Raw genomic sequence first — 19,306 nt, forward strand, 5'->3', positions numbered from 1 at the left:
GATTCGTTGCTCACTGTAAAGCTGACCCAGAGTTCCCAAAGTTTCTGCAGTACCACTGCATCATACACCAGCAGGCCTTATGTGCAAAAGTGATCTGCTTTGAGCACGTAATGACTCCCGTCGTGAAGATCATAAACAGCATCCGCTCCAGAGCTAAACAGCACAGGACATTCAAGGTACTTTTGGAGGAGCTGTCAGCTGAATATGGTGACCTGCTACTACACACAGAAATCCGATGGCTCAGCAGGGGACGAATTTTGCAACGTTTTTTGTCACTTTTGGGTGAAATCAAAGAGTTCATGCAGTCCAGAGGTGAGGACACCGTGCTGCTGGAGGACACTGAGTGGATACTTGACCTTGCATTTTAACGGACATTACTGGAAAACTGAACAGTTTGAACTGTGAGCTGCAAGGCAAAGGTAAAACTATCGCCGATATGATAAGTGCTTTAAATGCATTTAAAGCTAAGATGAACCTTTTCTCTGTGCATTTACAGAGTAAAAAGTGCTGCACTTTCCTCTGTGCAGATGGTGCTGAAAGACAATGCTTCTGCATCTGAGACTTTTGACAAAGTTGCAGAAAAGTACTCTCAGGTCATAAACAGAGTTGGGCAAGAGTTTGAGAACAGGTTTTGTGACCTGGATCAGCTTGAGCCATGTGTGTCGTTCATTTCTAATCCTTTCATGAACGTGGACATATCATGCATTGCTGAGCAGTTAAGTGCAACATTCAGCCTGGATGCTGAACAGGTGGAGATTGAAATTGTAACACTGCAAAATGACCTCCACCTCAAAGCCCACCAGGCTGCACCAAACTTTTGGTGCCTTGTTGACACAGAAAAGTACAGTGGTGTATGCGCAGCAGCTATGAAGGTTGCAAGCCTGTTTGGTTCAACTTATCTTTGTGAATCAGCCTTTTCTGACATGAACTTCATCAAGAACAAACACAGAACACGCCTCACTGATGCACATCTGCAGGACTCACTCAGAGTTGCAGTGTCAAGTTACACACCAGAGTACAACACACTAGTTAACAGCATGCAATGCCAGGCTTCCCACTAACTGACAAAGAAACAGATAACAAATTTGGTGTCCAGTTCAAAGTGTGACATGATTTATTTAAAAATTTGAGAGTTGACTTTTGTATTTTACATGAGTTATTATTTGTACAAACATGGTGCAAAGTAATTCATGATTTGTTAAAAAATGTTAGTGGCTAGCTAGTTAAAATGGGATATTGTGATTTCACAAGACTGTCTTAGAAGTGATCATTTAAAATGTTCAATTTGAAAAATGTGCACTTAGAGAAAATATAAAAATAAAGTGTTGCATATTGATATTTATCTGTTTCTATATATATTTATTGTGAGAAATCATGAAGATGATCAGTGTTTCCACAAAGATAAATATCATTAATTATTAATAATAACATAGAGTTAAAGGTAATTGAGCAAATTGGCTATTTCTGGCAATTTATTTAAGTGTGTATCAAACTGGTAGCCCTTCGCATTAATCAGTACCCAAGAAGTAGCTCTTGGTTTCAAAAATGTTGGTGACCCCTGATTTACACCTTTGAGATACACCGCTCGATCTTTTTTTTATGTGCCGGTGGAAGCGGCAGGCGGAACACTATAGAGACCGCAGGTGTCATCTGGATAACCGTTTCATCTCCTCGGCCACCTTTCATCTCCACAGCCGCCGCCTGAAGCGAAATAGGCTGCCTGAAGACCTAAAGGAACAACTCTTTTTTTTTTTAAGGCATCGAGCAGAAGGCAGAAGAGGATGAAGAGGGAGAAATGGAAGTCAATTTAAAAAATAACGTGAGTTTAAAAAGCCTCGGCAAGGTAAACAGATTATAATTAGACTTCTAATTATAGCTGGTGTTAGGCTGGCAGAACAGCTGACCCGAGTACGAAAGTGACATTTAGGACTGAAAGAAAAAAAGAAAAGAAAAAAAAAGAGGTAGTCAGGAAGTTTTAATGAGGCAGTGTCTCCACTTCCTTCTCCCTGTGGGGAGTGACCTTTCCGGCTCCCCGGTGACAACGTTCCCTCCAGATTTATTGGGCCTCTCCCTCGGCTGCTCTGGAAAGGGAAGAGTTGCCACACCAACCAGATGCTGACCTTTAATATGAGGCGGGGGGGACGAGCACGGTGCACAACGCCTGGCTTAGCCAGGCCGGAAGGCTGGGAACCGCAGTGGCGCCTTTGTTGACCGACTTCATTTCCACCTGGTTCTTTGAGAGCAGGATGAACGCGTGCAAGATGAATGTCACGAAAGCAAAGCAAGAAATCTGGGGATTCAAACCCGGACACATGGATGAATCAAAAAGGGAGCAAATGGAACAGGAAGTGATTGTTGAGATGACGCTGCGACGTATCCACCATAGGGGTCTGCTGTTGTCTTCAATCAGAGGTGCAAGTCACCCTGCCTCACATTACACAAGAGTCACAAGGCTTATGTCTGAGGAAATTTGATTTGTTGCAGAGAGTTAGTTGAGCAGATTGATAACACTTGGTAAAGAAAGAAGCACGGAACTCCGCAAGAAACAACAACAACTTATTGTCTTGATACCTTTTCCATGGATTAAAGGACTGAGATACGACGTGTTAGTGAGCTTTAAAAGTGCTAGCGGGTGGATTTAAACAATAATCTTTGGACAGTTATGAGAGTAGTATCAAGCTCAGGTTCAAACAATAGATCTGCACAATGCAGTGCAGCCTTTCGATCACACCGAGATCTTCATCAGGCATTTATTTTTTAGCACCTTTTTTTTTGGTACCTTTATACCTCGTTAAGCATCAGTGACATCAAGCTTCTTATCAAATTGTGTGCCAGAAAAGCCTATCACAGGACAAATAGATTTAGGGATACATGTCCTCACCCAAAGCCTTCGGGGAAAAGCATCTCATTTCTAACTGCTAACGAGGACAACCCTGTGTGGTGCGACCGCTTTTCAGTGGCACCCTAACCCTCCTCCTCCTCCGCCCACCTCACCGAGCTAAGGTCACACTGTCACTTCTCGGCCGCTTGTAGGAGAGAACGGAGACGGAGCAATAAACAATCATGATTTAATGATAATGAAGCGAAAAACCCAGCGCAGCCACTCCTGAGATAACACCGTTCAACCCTGTTAAAAAAATACAAATAAAAACCTCAGCGGAAACAATGCACGAGACGATGTCCTTTTCCCGTGAACGCTGGTGGTGCGGGAGGAGGCGCGGGGAGAAAATACCTTCAGTGGCAACAGGTGTCTGCGTAATCTCAAAGAACATTCGGGGGGGGGGGGGTTAAAGCTGCCATACAATTACCATTATCTAAAGGCATTTCACGAGGGCCTTTTATATCTCCGCCATCACATCCAGCAGGTGAGAAGCTCGGATAAGAGTCCATCTCTGACTGAATGACAACTACAATCGATTGCGGGCTACTGAACATCCAACACGGCAACTATGGCCGGAGGCTGTTTTTAACCCTTGTGTTGCCTTCGGGTCATTTTGACCCGAATCAATATTACACCCTCCCCCCGCTTTAAGATTAATTTGACCCCATTCAATGTTTAATGTCGGTGTTCTTTCGGTAGTCAACAAACAAACATAAAGTGCCTCACACTTAAACTTGGAAAACAATATTAATTCTAATAATTTTCTGGAGGTTTTAATTGCTGGCGTCAAATTGAACCCAAAGGGTAAAATATGTTAGTAAATATAAAGGTAACAGGAGGGTGAAACATTGAATCGGGTCAAAATGACCCAAAGGCAACACAAGGGTTAAAGGGTCCTGGTTCGAGAACATTCGGGGGGGGGGACTGTAACCAGTTGTGCTCGGTGAGCCGATCATTCAACTGAATGTGATACTATCTGAGTCAACAGCGGCTATATTTATGTATTTGTTAAGTGACTAAAAGCCATCTGTTGGTGTCTATGTAATCACCCCAGAGAGCAACATTGTGATTTAGTAGCATTGGCTTCATTCTTGTCATTTCAGCGACGCTTTGTGAAAAGAACTGAATGGAAAAACTAAATAGAGGATGGGAGAAAAAAATACTAGTACTTTTAATCAAGAATGATTAACACCCACACTAAGGAGATCTCACACCTACTCAATTAGACTAAATTCAGACAATTATGCTTTATGCTAAACCCCTCAGCTGGCCACAACAACTAACACTGCTTGTAATATTGTTCTCTTAATAAAGTAATGACAGGCATTTCCTCGTCTTTTCTTCATAGGGTCCTTTGACGTAAATATACAGCAGGCAGCTCTACTGTGTAAACAGAACAGTAATATGGACTTTGTTAGTTATATGTAAGAGCTGGAAGGAGAAAGTCTAACCTTTATAACCGCCACGATGCTGAAGCCTGCAGATAACAAAGATGCAATTACTAGAAAACTGTCTCCTTTTAGTTTCGGTTGTTCGGTGTGAAATTAAGATGTGAAGCCACCAAGGGATCCATTTTTCCTTGTCGTCTGGTAGCCAAGTGTCTTTCGACAAACGGGCAAATAAAACAAAAGCAGAGTTTGGTGGCACACATTAGGGGTATCCAGGGAGCCGAGGCTGGACACGCATGAAATTAAATATGTGAGTGAGGCCGAGAGACAGCTTGACACCAACTGTGGACTTACTGGCGCTGAGTTTGGTCATTTTCTGCAAAGACGGTGCAAAAATAATACTGATTGTTCCTTTACTGTCGCCTTTATGGTACTTAGGAGGTTTGAGGTGGTTTCATCAGCTTCTCCAGACCCAACAATAATGCTGTGGGAGGATTTGCTGCTGTGTCACTGGCGCCACGGTAATATGTTTACTTGATGAGTTGCATTTTTTTAAGGCATATAACCTGCAGAAATATGTGACTGTTGCTGGACTCGAGATGAGTTTTCACTTTGACATTAATAAATTGACTCATTTGCACCTATGGGTTAAGTAAGCGAACACATTTTCTTCACCCTATGGAGACAAGATTAGACCCTTTTTATGTTATAAGAAGCTGCAACAGCAGATATTTCTCAACTCTGACATAGCAATCTCTGAGAGAAAAAAGACCACAGTAAATTACGAGCCTTTAGAGAATAGTTATATGACTATTTATGACTTTATTATTAAACTTAGGGCAAAAGACTATATTAACATTTCAATACTTTGGACCATTTTAATATACTGTATGTCTTTCAACTTTATGAAAGGAATAACACCATCTGGTGTGAGAGGAATGTACCAACTGTTCATACCATCATCAATTGCCAACAAAACGCCATATGTCATCAAAAAAGAAATGGACTCGTATAATTAATCTTGTTTTTCTCTCTTTAAAACATCAAGATTTGGTTTATGGGCATATCTCTGGCAATAAAAAACAACATTGTGCCATTTTATCACATGTACAGAGTAGACAGACAAGACCCGAAGTTTTAAGAAGTGAGCCTCAGAAGAGATGGTTCATCACCTTTGGAAACTTAAGGACTTTATGCTATGCTAAGCTAACTGGCTGGCTGCAGCTGCATTCTGACATGAGAGCGGTGAGGATCTTCTTATCCAACTATCATCAAGAAAAAGAATGAGCAAGTGTTCAAACATTTTCAACTGTTCAATATTCGGACTCATGGTGCATCTGTTTCTTTTAAGAACCGTCCACCCTCGATTCCATAGAGAACATTTACATGTATGAAGCCATGCTAACCTATGGAGCGAGTGGGGTCTTGGAATGTCATCTTGTCAAACTAATGGCACATCATTCACCATAAAAGTCAATACATTTGTTGATTTCCTGTTGGCATTTTGCAAGCAAACTAATTCCGATTCACATTAATTCAGAGTGCTGCTCAAATATTTGTGTTATGAGTGTACATTACACAGCTATTTACCTTCATGTCATTCAGCTGAGACTCCCTTCCAAGTGGAAAAATAAGAGACCCTGTGTCTTGCTCAAGGACACATCAGCAGGATAAAGGGTTATTGAACATAGTGGCTGTTGCATTGATTCAATATCTACATCTTCAGCCAGCTGATCACAATATAGTCCTCTTACAGGATATGCTGTACTTAGCTTTATTTTGGCATCAAAGAAGAAGAAAAAAGCGGTCCAGAAGAGATCACCCCATAACTATTTGTTTCTGCTGAGACCAAGGTAAGGTAGGTTAAGGCAAAAAAAATATGTCGCTGAAAACTATGCTTTGGGACTCGCGGCCTCTAACACCAGCCTTGTGTTGGTCCCGTTAGACCCATCCACATCCACCATCAGTGTTCATTCTTAATATTTGGTACTACATTGGCAACACTCTATAAGAAGTCATCTTAGATGTCACCCAATCGTCCGTTGGCCGTCGCCATCTTGGAATATAGCCAACGCCATCTTGAATTTTTGCAACCGGTGAATGAAGGTTCCCTTAATTTGACTGCGGAGGAGTAACATAGAGACGCCGTATACAACTCTGGTAGTTGTAGCAACCTGATACAAGGTCTATTTGACTCTAAATGGACCATCATTTACTAAATGAACATCATGCTGTCTCCAAGAAGACTTGAAACTAGAGATTGAGACCATAAACTGACAATGTTCATTGATGGAATAAATCAAGTGAGAAATCATTTTCTCATCTTGATACGATCCGACTTCTTTTTGCAACCGGAGGAGTCGCCCCCTGCTGGCCATTAGATATCATGCTAGTTTAAGATCCCACATTGGCTGCACTCTCCAGAACCTGATGATGCCTTGTGCTCTGATCGTTGCACAGTTACGGGGATGTGTATAACTTGTGTGTCTGCCATGAAAAAGGATCTCACAGTTGATTTTCTATTGGCATTGTTTTGGTGCTGAGCGACACATGCACGTGTACGAAGCAAATGGATTTCAATTTCATTACTTTTTCAGATTGGGTTACATTATTTGCAGCCGCCACACACTATAACTGAACCCGCTGATATTAGCTTCATTGGTCTGGAAGCTGATTTGTACCATCAAACACGATCACGGACCCCGTCCATGGCCCTTCAACACCTTAGTTACAGCTGCTAATCCATGACTGAACAAATGCTGTACATTTGCCAAGGGACAGATACAAATTTCGCCTCCTAATAAAAAGGTGTCATGTTCTGGGCTGGGCTCTTCCACTAATTGACCGGTGCAGCTGGAAGTCATTCCCCAATCAAGCTCCAGGCTTGATATTCTCCAGTCCTGCACTCATCCCTTGCCAGGTCATCAGTTCGCAACCAGGAACTAATGCTACAGCTCGAACACTCGGTCATCTCTTTTGTCTAATTCAGCCTCCTCCCGCCTGCTGACCACTCCTCCAACCTGCTACCAGATTCCAGCCACTTGTTTTTTTGTAATAAAGGATATTAAACCATTTATACTGTCTGTGTACTGCTCTTGGGTCCACCTCCACAAACAACATGACAAAAGGAGCAACCGGTTGAGCATTTGACGGCCGGGGCTTCAAGCAGACCCGTCTGACACAGACATCCATGAGGTCAGCCTTCTGAGGCTAAGCTAAGGCATAATAATTAATCTTTTTGACATCATCATCCTCGGTGTCACCTAGCAACGCTCCATCTGCATTAATAAGACCACATAAAATGGAGCCTGTGGCGGCCAGGCTGACTACCGAGCGAACGCCTCCATGTGGGAGGAGTGAGGATGTCGTGAACTCACTTGATTGATCTTTTCTATTTGTAGAACAGCATTTATCATGCTTTATTAGCCCAAATGTGAAGATAATTGCACGTAGTGTGAGACCTTCAAAGAGGGAAAACTGAGCATTGAGTAACACGTTATTTCCCATCACACCACAAGAGACAATGAATGAGGGGAAACAATATTTGTTCGTGAATCCGTCTTCTGGGGAGAAAATTAAAGAGAGGGGTGGGGGGTGGGGGGGAGATTGAAATAACCTACCTTCATTAAATGTTGATGAGCTCAGTCAGCTCCACCACCCGAGAGACATTTAACCACATCGCACCCGTACACACCAAAGGGACGTACACAACGGCAGTGAGTTCGATGGTCAGACTAGACCTTTCTGTGTTTCATTCTCGAATGCCAAATTTACTTTCGCATCCAATTTATTAACCAACGCCTGCTATCTCTTCCTCACATAAACACACACACACACACACAACGTGCAGAGATTCAAGTCTAACAGCAGTCATCCGAGAGACTAAATTGCCTCTCAGCTGACAACTGGAAATTGCAAATGGCAACGTGTTCAGGTAAGAGGGTGAGTTCCTCGGCGTGTTTACTCCTGGAAAATTGGGGAATAGCAAGCTGTCACACGGTGACACATCAGCCTTTGTTAAAGAAATGACTTTGCTCTCCCTGTGGCTTTTTGATGCACGGCCTCCTGGACAAATTGTACATCTGGCGAGTGCAGACTAAATGGAAGTGCGTCTTTGGCATGTTGCTCCGCCGCTCGCACAATGAAGCGCGGCCAGATAGGATGCAATTATCCCAGGCAAAGAATGGATGTCTCATTTAGGATGCTGCAGCTCTCGCGACAGTAATGGCCTGAGCCCCCGCCCCTCTATCGACTGCATCATCTTCTGCTCGACACTAACTGGGCATTACAGATCACAACAAATCTTTTGAAGGCACGGGAAACATGGCTGTCAGAGAGAGAAATATTTACTCACATGGAGCGTAGGTGTGGGTTCTGAGTGAACGCCCGAGCCTGGATCACCCTCAGGTTGCAATTTATGATAGTTCTGAAATGGGGAAAAAAAGAAAGAGGATGAAGTACAGATGGGACCTAGCGTGGGCACGTAACACATCGGGCCATTTTAGATGTTTGTTTCCCTCTTTTTCTTTCTTGTTCTTGCCTCTGCATATATTTGTGCTCGTCACAAGGAAAGAAAATAGTTTATAAGGTAGAAAGATGGCATACTCAAGAATACATTTTTAAACTCCAGTAAGGAGACCATGTCTCTTCCAAGCGAGTGAAACCTACAATTGGAGCGGGTATTCCAACATTGTGTCAACTTGCATGGAGTGAAATAACCATGAAATTTAACTAATCCCCATTTTGTCGGGGACCCCGTGGAATCCTCACGAGGAGTCTCGAGATTCCCGGCGACCCATTTTTGGAGCTGCTGTTCTGGGACCTCGATGGTAATGACTGACAATCTTGGAATCACAGATTGGCTCATCCAATTGAAGTCATCGACATCATGATACCCACCTGTTGGTGCCAATTACCTTCTCGAAGTTTGATCACCTCTGAGGTGTTCGACAGGGATGTCATCACAACCAACGTTCCCAAAGTGGGGCTTTAGGACCTTTAATAGTTTGTTGGGGCTCATCGATACCTTCTGATGGATTCCCAATAAAACTTGCAAATACTTCACTGTTACTTCACTCCATAGTAATCAGCGAGATAGGTGAGACAGTTTAAGATACTTTAAAGCGTTGGTTGTTATCCTCCCAACAGCTACATCTCTGTAAGCAGCAGGGATTTGAGGCTTGCAACATTTAATCATGGGTTTTGTAGGAAAGACCAAACCAAGTTTTTTTTATCTTTGCTTAATGTAGTTTTCCAAACCCCCAAAGAACAAACTGAAAGGCCACAGACCTTTCCTACTTTAAGGATGAACGTATCCTCATACAACGGTTCGTATTATATGTTACGTAAAGTTATTCCTCACTTTTGTGCTTTTTTCTATGTTTTCCTTTTAGCAAACTTCAATAAATAAACATCGACATAGGAAACAAGTTGTATTTTTTTTACGAAACAAAAAACAAAAGTTACAAAAGTTAAAAAATCTGGTGACTTCAGGTTACACAGCAGTCTTCAGGATAAAAGACCTGTTCCACCACCCATCCATTCACCTCGGCCTCCTCCCTGTGTGACGTTTGAAGCTCCTTATACTTCCTTGATTAAGATCACGAGGTATAAATGATTTTGCAGGCTAGACATATTATATTAAATTGCATTCATTTTAGTCCAAACAATGTATGTGAACCAGCCTGTAAAATACTGGACAGATCAAAACAAGGTGAAGACAAGTTTTAAAGAATCAACCTGGACATGCAATTCCAAAATCGTGGTAAATGCCAACTGGAAACTATCTGAAATGAAAACACATATTTAAGCACATATGTACAATAATAACAGGGATGAGTTTGGTTGCAAGACATAAAAACTCTGTATAAGAGACATCGCTGGGTGAAATTACTGCCATCTCGCTGTCTTATCCTCCATATACGAAGGTGGGGGAGGGTCTGCCGTTTCAAAGGCAGTGACTTGCATGGAGCAAAGTCTTCATCCACAGCTCATGTGGCGATTGTATCTATAGGCAAATAGTTGTTTGCTGCTATACAGGACTGTCACAGAAAATTAGAATATTGTGATGAAGTTCTTTATTTTCTGCAATGCAATTAAAAAAACAAAAATGTCATGCATTCTGGATTCATTACAAATCAACTGAAATATTGCAAGCCTTTTATTATTTTAATATTGCTGATTATGGCTTACAGCTTAAGAAAACTCAAATATCCTATCTCTAAATATTAGAATATCATGAAAAAGTATACTAGTAGGGTATTAAACAAATCACTTGAATTGTCTAATTAACTCGAAACACCTGCAAGGGTTTCCTGAGCCTTGACAAACACTCAGCTGTTATAAATCTTTTTTTTTACTTGGTCTGAGGAAATATTAAAATTTTATGAGATAGGATTTTAGAGTTTTCTTAAGCTGTAAGCCATAATCAGCAATATTAAAAGAATAAAAGGCTTGCAATATTTCAGTTGATTTGTAATGAATCCAGAATGCATGACATTTTTGTTTTTTTAATTGCATTACAGAAAATAAAGAACTTCATCACAATATTCTAATTTTCTGAGACAGTCCTGTATATGAATGTTCACATTCTCATACAAAGTGCCTTAAAGGCTACACTCGTAGAAAGGCACGGGTCATCCATGGTGGTGCTTTTAGAATATATGAATAATAAACAGTTGAGGGGATGAAAGCGTGCTGCTGAATAATATATTCAACAAGTCAATGTTTATTTGAATCAATTATTGCGTTCCTTTTTATTTGACTCAAATAAATATGAATTAGGACAAATGGAGAGAAAAAAGGAGGTGAATCCCTTCGTCCCTTCATTCCGCTAACAGCTCCACAACGCAGCAGCCTTCCCTGGGAAGCCTCCGACTCCAACCGGGGAGGAGCCGGCGGTTCCGAGACAAGGCAGCGGGAGAGAGGTGGGGGTAATGAGAAAAATGCTAATTTAGCAGTGGCTGGAGATATTGCACTTGGCGTCCCTGATGGGGGATCAAGGGGATCAGGGAAGAGGCTTTGACTTTTGGAGGGCAAGTGAAAATACGGATCTCTGCAGAGAGCGGGGAAAGAAAAGAGGAGAAAAAAAGGAAGAGGGAGGTCGGAGGCAGCGGCAGATGGAGGAGTGGCGAGTTGAGAGGAATGTAAAGGATGGGGCCTGCTCGTCAATGGCAGCAAGGCAGGAAAGGAGGGTGAAAAGAGATAAATAAAACAATAAAAAAATACGCTACATCAGGGAACCCCTAATTCAGTTTTCCTTGCTGCTTTTTAGCATTATTTGATCAGTGGCTAAGCAAAGCGAAGGGGATGTTCCACCGGCGTGCGACTATCGAGAATTAAAAGCCTGTTTAATCATCGGCTTGTGTCAGGACCAGAAGCACACACTCCCCTCCCCCTGACTAATATGAACGTATATTTGTGTCTTTATTACGCAAACAAAAAAAACATTTTGAGAGCAAATTTCTCATTTGTAGGCCTAATTGAAAATATATAAACTGAGAATAAATGAAGTGTTAGTTTTGCTTTTGAAACTAGATTTTTGGGCTGCAAATACAAAATTGGTGCTCAAAAAACGTTGACGTTACATTGCTCTGTTTTGTCAAAAGTATTTTAAATGTAGCAGCACTTTACTTTTTTCATGTTGTTATGCCATGGAGTCTCTTTTTTGACGAACGACATGGAGGGCTGCTGTGTGGACATGAAGCCCCACATTCTGCATGCACTCGTTTTAAGAGCAACAGTTGTTTTTTTTAGCAAAGATTTTGGATTTGCAACTAACAACTCTAGTTTCATTTATTCTCAGTTTTTATATTTCTTCTTACAAATGAGAAATTTGCTCTCAAAACATATTTAGTTTGTCCGTAATAAAGATATAAATCCACCTTCATCTCTGTGTATTAGCTTGTGGTTTGTGTCACATCCGGGGAGGCATCGCTAAAACCACTGACGCCGCAGCTGTAGCCACTTGTGTTCTGAGCTGAATTACTGCTCTCAAAAAACGACTAAAAACAAAACACATTGACTGCCGTGCGGTAAACAAAGCAGATGACAGCAGCACAGGCTCCAGTTCTGTGTCTTCATCAACGCCCCGCACAGAAATCGGCATTAACACTCACAGTCTCTGCAATCCGGTGTACAGCTCCATGTCGACGTCTCTCAGAGTCTGCAGTCCCGTCCAGTTCTCGATGTGTCTGCAGACAAAGAGAGAGAAAGAGAGAAAAAGAGAACAGTAAATGAGAGTTCCTCCCACTCATCTGTTGGGAGAAAGGAAAGCAAACCGGGAGATGTGATGGGGGAAAAGTCTGTCCCGAGTTAGCTGCGTGTTACCAGTGCTTTTTTGAATCCATATCCATTTAAATAGCAATTATTGGAACAGTTCTGAAAGAGTGCTTAATGCCGCCTTCGAATAGATTTAATTGCCAAGAGGCAGGTTCTGAAGGGTGGGGGTCTAAATAACCAAATAAATACCGCAGATGACTTCTTCTCACTAGACTCCCTGGGGCCAACCCCGTCCTGGCATCTTAAAATTCACTTCAGGACCACGAGCGTTTGTATTGTCGTGGTTTTGGAAATTAAATGGGCAACACACGCAGGACACACCGGTTTCAATTAAGCCGGTGGAAATGAGGAGATGGGGGGGGGGGGGGGGGGGGTATTAAAATGCTAAGCGGAACCTAATCCTAAATGTCAGATTTCAAATTAATATCACAGACAGAACCACCGGCGCTACACACATTGACGTGTTTACATGACAGCGCGACAGCAGAAATAGAGACACGTGAATCTTGATGCATGCAAATAGAAAACAATGGTAATAATGCAACATAAACCGAAAGATTATGATTGCACTCACACTTCCCTGTTCAGTCTCAGTTCTGCAACCAGACAGCGGTTTGTATTTCTGTGACAAACCACTGTCTGGTGGATAACATTCTCACGATTGGTTTTGGCAAACCGGCTCCCGCTGCACATATTTTGGCTCTTGTGCATTTCTCGTGTTCAACGACAACGCAGTCTGTTAAATCCCCTGGGGTGCATCTCCTGCTTTGGTGGGGAGGAGGATACAGGTCTGCCAAACGTGAACAGTACTGCTGGAACCCGGCCGTGCATGACTTTATTGTTGGCTCCTGGGTTGCCAATATTTCTTCTTCTTTTTAGAAGGGCTGGCCGGTGGGAGCAGTCAGCAGTAAGAGAACACGAGTAATGTCGTTTCAGAAAGTTTTTTATTCCAGTAAATGAGTCCTAAAATTATGATTATTGCCATAAAACCAGCAGTTGGGGTTGTAATGTGAGTCACAGGAAATTTAGTTTGGATTTGCCAAATGGTCTGCGTCAACCAACTCCAATGGTAGATCACCCAGTTGTTGGATTACCTCCCCTCCCCCCTTCCTACTCGTTGCAAGTCATGTCTAAAATGTATGTGCTTATGTGCTAAGGTGTTTTTTTCCTGCTCCCACACTGTACCCCTCTCGGGGCATAGTCGGGGGGTTGGTGTTTTTTTCTCGCCTTCTTCCCTCATGTTATGCTGTAATCTTTCATCCACCCTTTCTTGCAATTTCGATGCTTTTGTACCTGTACTCTGGCAAACGACAAATAAATCAATCAATCAATCAACTCAATGCAGACATATGCCGTTGTGTGCGGGTGAACCTGTGACTAACACTGTTTTTGCATTGGGTTGATTTTGAGGAAAAAATGACCACTCTAGCATTGGGTATTTAGATGTTGTACAGGGATTCAATTGTGTTTTAATTTGTGTTTAAGTGGGCATTTACACCTGCACTTCCATGTGGTCAAGCGCTAACCAATAGCACCCAGAATGCATTTCAATGCCAGGTGTAAAGGGGCTCTAAAACACATTTGTTTCTGTCAACCAGATCACAGATCTGATTGCAATCTGTTCACAATTTTTCAATCTATCCTAAATGCCTCGATGAATTACGATTAGCTTTTCAAATGTGTTTGTTTGATCAGATATCTCACGCATGAAGTAAGGCTAGGCCTGGCTCACTCTGTGACCTCACTGTTACCCCCCAGGACTGGGAGGAAAGTCTTATCTTTCCATGAAACTGGCAACACTGGCAAGGTTATACTGAACGACAATTTAAAGTCCAAATAATTGAGGGCAGGGGCTAGCTATTTTGTTATTACCTTGAATTTGCCTCAAGTAAACCTAAATGTAAGCAGGTAACAATTGTTAACAACTACCGATTGCCACATTCTGTAACTAGCTGGACTTACAAGTTCACTCCGTGCATCATTTACTTTGAGTTAAACTCATAGACCCATGTGGCCGGCCTCTAAAGGATGCTGTTCCTCACATACAGGCATGACAAAATTTAAGCACTTAACAAAAGGTTCGCAAATAAAAAGAAGATGACGCAATCCAGAGGAGAGGGCCAAAGAAATAAGCAGAGTATTTCAAAGCTGGATAAAAATATATTTGAACAAAAAGTAAGAAACATGTTTACGGTATTAAATATCTAGAAAAAGACTCAGCTATACCTCACATGCAAGCTTAAATAATTAAACATCCAATCAACTTTTTTTCACGTTTTTTGAGAATTCCTATAGATTTTTATTAAAGGAGAGTTTTGTTTTGTATCAACCATGGGGAACTCTGGAAATGACACAAGCCCAAATGTTTTTTTTACAGGATTTCAGCTAAAACTGCAATAAAGTTCTCAACAGTGGCCTCAAAGCTCCGGTGCAGAATGTAAAGTCCCAGTGAAACAGAATATTTTAGGGCTGCCTAGTTACAAGAGGGATTTCAGCGATAAGTAAGCAGGCGTAGACTGTAGCGCTTCCCTTATCCATTGTTTCCGATCGTTTGATGGACGGATATTATATCATAGTGGTTAAAATGTGTTGGAACTAGCATAGGTGAGCACACATGATATTTAGTTTGACAAGAGGAATAATATTGATTCATCCTATCAAAACATTAGTTCTTTTTCGAAGGTGAACAATATGAATGTGGAAGTGGTTGAACTTAATCTCAGCTTCAGTGCTTTTCTTACTGACATACGTGACTGGTGATGTAGAGACATCGAGCTCGAACCACTTGAACGTGACACGTTTCTTTGTCCTCTGGAGATTGCACATGACAAAAAGATTATAGGCAAGTAGGACACAACAAAATTCCATTATAATGAAAGAGCTAACGTGCACTGAACCTTGTTCAGATATTTGCAGTTGTTTTTCTCCATGCTTGTTCAGGCTAACTCGATGCACTGTACCAGCTGACAGCTTCATAATGTTTCTGTCCTCGTTGGGAATGTTTCAACAGGAATGTGTCATCCACAGTGATTAAATACACAAAGGCAATATGATCGGCTTGCATCAGTGGGACATCGTTTCAACAATATTGTATGCCCTCGTAAGATACTGATGCAATAGTGTGATATTGGAAAGAAGAAAAAATATATATAATTTATGTCAGCACAAAATATTTTCATTTGCAGCGCCGCTTTATGCCTTGCACTATCCCCGTTTCCATCAAGCTGCCGTCAACAAACCGCACAGAGAAAGCGGGGAACAACCTCCCCGCGGACCCGAGCATGTTGTCTGCTCGGAGCGTCTGATTGTCCGCGGCATGTTGAATATGCATGTGAATCAGGCTGCCGTGAAAAGATGGATATGAATAACAAATATGCTTTGACTATACAGGGGCATTCAATCCATGTCCCTGTTATTCCCACATCCTTGAATGATTCACAAAATAAAAAATGGCACCAGAATGAAAGTCAACACAATTTGAAAAATAATGGAGAAGCTCAAACGGGCATTCGAGTCGACGTTCTCATCACCGCGCTTACGAGAGACACAGTGCAGTAATCTTAAATCGCTGCTTTGTCAAAATGAATACTATACAGAAGGAAGAAGATTTGGATGTGAGGTTTTTTTTCTTCTCTTGACAACATGATTAGAATGTGTCTCTTATTTCTGCCTTTTCTCTCTTATCTGTCTTTAATTATTTGTTCTCTTCAAAGTCGTTCATAACAATCCTGTTTTCCAAAAGGACTTTCCTCTCAGAACAAATTGTACAGGCAGCTCTAATAGCTTTATCTATAGCATACCAGCCCACGGAATTAAAGCCACCATCCATCTGCTTTCGAAAATGGCCTCCAACAAAGTACAGTCTGAACTGGGTGGCAGTGTGGCTCAGCGCTTGAGGAGAACACCCTGGAACCAAACAGTGACAGATTTGATCCCAGCAACAGCCATCTGTTGTGTTGAAGCTGCCCTGGGCACCGCACTGAACCCCTACCTGCTATCTTGTTCTGAGCCCCTGTGAATATGAGCAACATAAATAATGGATGGGTGTGTGTGGGTGTGGGTGTGTGGGGGTGGGGGTGGGGGTGTTCGTGGCTTAATAGGTGAAAACAACAAATTACAGTACAAAGGCAGAATTCGAAAGAAGAGAAGAAAGCTTAATGAAAAGCTAATAAGAAGATCGTTGCTATCGTTTAGGTTTTTATTTGCAATAATTGATCCGGTTTTTAAATGTGCTTCGGGTTCAAATTGAAGTTTTGCCATTGATGAGCTTCTGTTATTCTAGGAGACCTTTAGCAAGGCACTTCCAACTTTACAGCTCCAATGAAACGGCAGAAGGGGACGATAGAGATGCGGAACATTTAAAACCAACGTGACTTCGGTCTGGAGTACGGTTAGAAACTGGAGATTATCCAGTGAGCCATGTCATGAAGATGTGGTGTTTGTGTTGTGATCAACATAATATGATTTTGATGCCACATTTAAACTGAACCAATCCCTCGGTGGAAATATGTGGTAATATAAGGACACGATACACAAGGCTCCCAGTAGCACGAACTACAAAATATCTCCTCTTTCTCTGTAATCTCCTCTGATTCCGCTCAATACCGCTGGCTGCCTGTGATTTACGACTCTGTTGCGATGATCTATAATGCTCACCTTAATGGGAAAAATTTTAATAAAATACAATGTCTCTGGTGTGTTTCTAGGATATTGATCTACATTCTGCCTCCCTTCCTGTTTACTGAGCAGCAGTTTCCTCAAGCCCAAACACTTCAGTGTGCAGATGAGCGGGGTGAAGTGGCACTCCTCTAGATTAAAGCACACCCCTCACATCAATAAGATAACCTGTTTGTTTTTTTGCTGTCGTTTTTGCAAGCTGCCTTGTAAAGATGTGTTTGCATTAAAATGATGGAAGAAGCGATGATGAAACGCAAAGAAAAAGGAGCTGTTTCCTTTCACATTTACCTGCAACTGGGAGGCTGGAACTGATCATCAGAAAAATCCCCAGGGACATTTGGCATTCAAAGCTTGTAAATAGAAAGTACGTATTACAATCAATGTGGTTTCTCACGGAGACAACCCCACTACTGTTACCTGTATCCAAGCACAATCAGATTCACAGCCTCCTTCCTAAATGAATGGGCCTATGAAATGATATCCGCCTTCCATTTGTTGGACAAAATCTGATCATAAAAAAGCATCTGGCAGGGTTAACATACAAAGCCAACGTTGTACCTTTACTTTTTTTTTTCGGAGAGCATTGCTGGTGCCCCGCCCTGCTTCGTGCTGATAGAGCAACACACACTGAAAAGCTCTTGTGCCTTGCAAGAGCACTCAAACAGCAGGTGGTGTGTACATGAAGGATAAAGTGGAATAAGGAATAGGTAGCTTCGCTTTCCTTCCTTATTTTCTACATTCAAACGCACCCTTACTCGAGTCCTTATTTTCTAACATTCTTAGAATTAAACCTCTATTATTTTATGCTGTAGTGGATTTAAAAAAAAAAAAAATTTAAATCAGGATAAAAGACAATAATATTCTATTCCACATTATAATCATAATATACCAGTAAAAGTTTTTATTCGCTCCAATTGTTTAGACAAGACACACATAAAGTCTAACGTTTGATCACTCATTTTGTCAACAGGGATTTGCATATTTTAGACAGTACTATGGCCGCATGGCTGTTGTCATGGAGTGTGTGTGTGTGTGTATGTGAAAATAATAAACTATGAAATTCAGAAACTTAATGATTCATATCAAAGTCTCCAGTGATTGAATTATTCTTTGTGCAGAGTGAAAACAACTTTCAATAAATGGACCATTCTGTTCACGTCCTGCATGCGTTAGCGCCAACGCTGCTCTGAAGCCGTGGCAGAGCCATCAGCCACGAGTATTGTTGTTTATTGTTCGTCCCACGGCTGAACCCGGACTGTTCTGTGTCACCGGTTTGCCGATCCAGCCCCGGGTGGGAAACTACCTAAGCCTCTGGATGGCACTGTTCTCTACAGGCTCAGCCAATCCGCAGCAGAGATTTGGCAGCGCTAAATGTCACAGGAGCATTGGTCTGCGCTCTGAAAGGTATCAACACTTCACACATGACTAAGCTCATGCCTTTCTGCCGAAAATGAAAATGACAATAATTAGCGTGCCATTTTGCCAAGAGTCATCGAGCTATGATCCGCTCGGGATTGGTGAGTTCCTCAGCGGCGGCTCCGAAGGCGATGGATCTGCTAAACGCATATTGCCTCCCAACACTTCATACCTCCGGCTGTGCAACAAGCAGAGTGCGTCAACACTGTCGACCCACAGTTGTCATTGCACCATGGAAATGCCCTGAATCATGCCATTGAGAAGAAGAAAAGAAGAAATTCATCTCGAGAAATCAGTCAGCTTTGGAATTAATGCCGATCAACAATTGAAAGAAGCGGCGATGGATTGTTTGGCCACTTGGGGGCGACGTAACCCGTTTTAAACTTAGCATTGACATTGCTGTCTCTAGAGCTGCTATTTGATGCAACTTTAAGCTCACAAAAGATGAATGTAAGCATTTCATTTAGTTTTAAATAAGTGGATCAATCATTTTGGAATCGGTTGGTGAAATCAACGGGTGTTCCAACGATTTTGATTAATTTGAGTCAAAATACTGAATGATTTCAGGGGACATCAGTTACCAATGTGTAGAAGGAGAATAATAGTTGAAACGAACACAAAAAGGAAGGTTGATAGAGTGAAACCATTTGTGAATGAACAAAAC

The 19,306-nt window shown here is 41.9% G+C and overlaps 1 protein-coding gene across 3 annotated transcripts in view; it reads right to left on the minus strand.

Annotated features, from left to right (window-relative positions):
• The window catches only part of ntrk3b (neurotrophic tyrosine kinase, receptor, type 3b), a 164,496-nt gene that overhangs the window by 126,058 nt on the left and 19,132 nt on the right, over positions 1-19,306 (minus strand). For all 3 annotated transcript variants that reach the window (XM_056413123.1, XM_056413122.1, XM_056413124.1), the window contains exons 2-3: positions 12,387-12,461; positions 8,624-8,695 (exon numbers count right to left, since the gene is read on the minus strand). In XM_056413123.1, coding sequence (XP_056269098.1) covers positions 8,624-8,695; positions 12,387-12,461 — 147 coding nt within the window. The remainder of the gene's footprint in view (positions 1-8,623; positions 8,696-12,386; positions 12,462-19,306) is intronic.

This window comes from Pseudoliparis swirei, chromosome 4, assembly GCF_029220125.1.
Source record: "Pseudoliparis swirei isolate HS2019 ecotype Mariana Trench chromosome 4, NWPU_hadal_v1, whole genome shotgun sequence".
Lineage (NCBI taxonomy): Eukaryota > Metazoa > Chordata > Actinopteri > Perciformes > Liparidae > Pseudoliparis > Pseudoliparis swirei.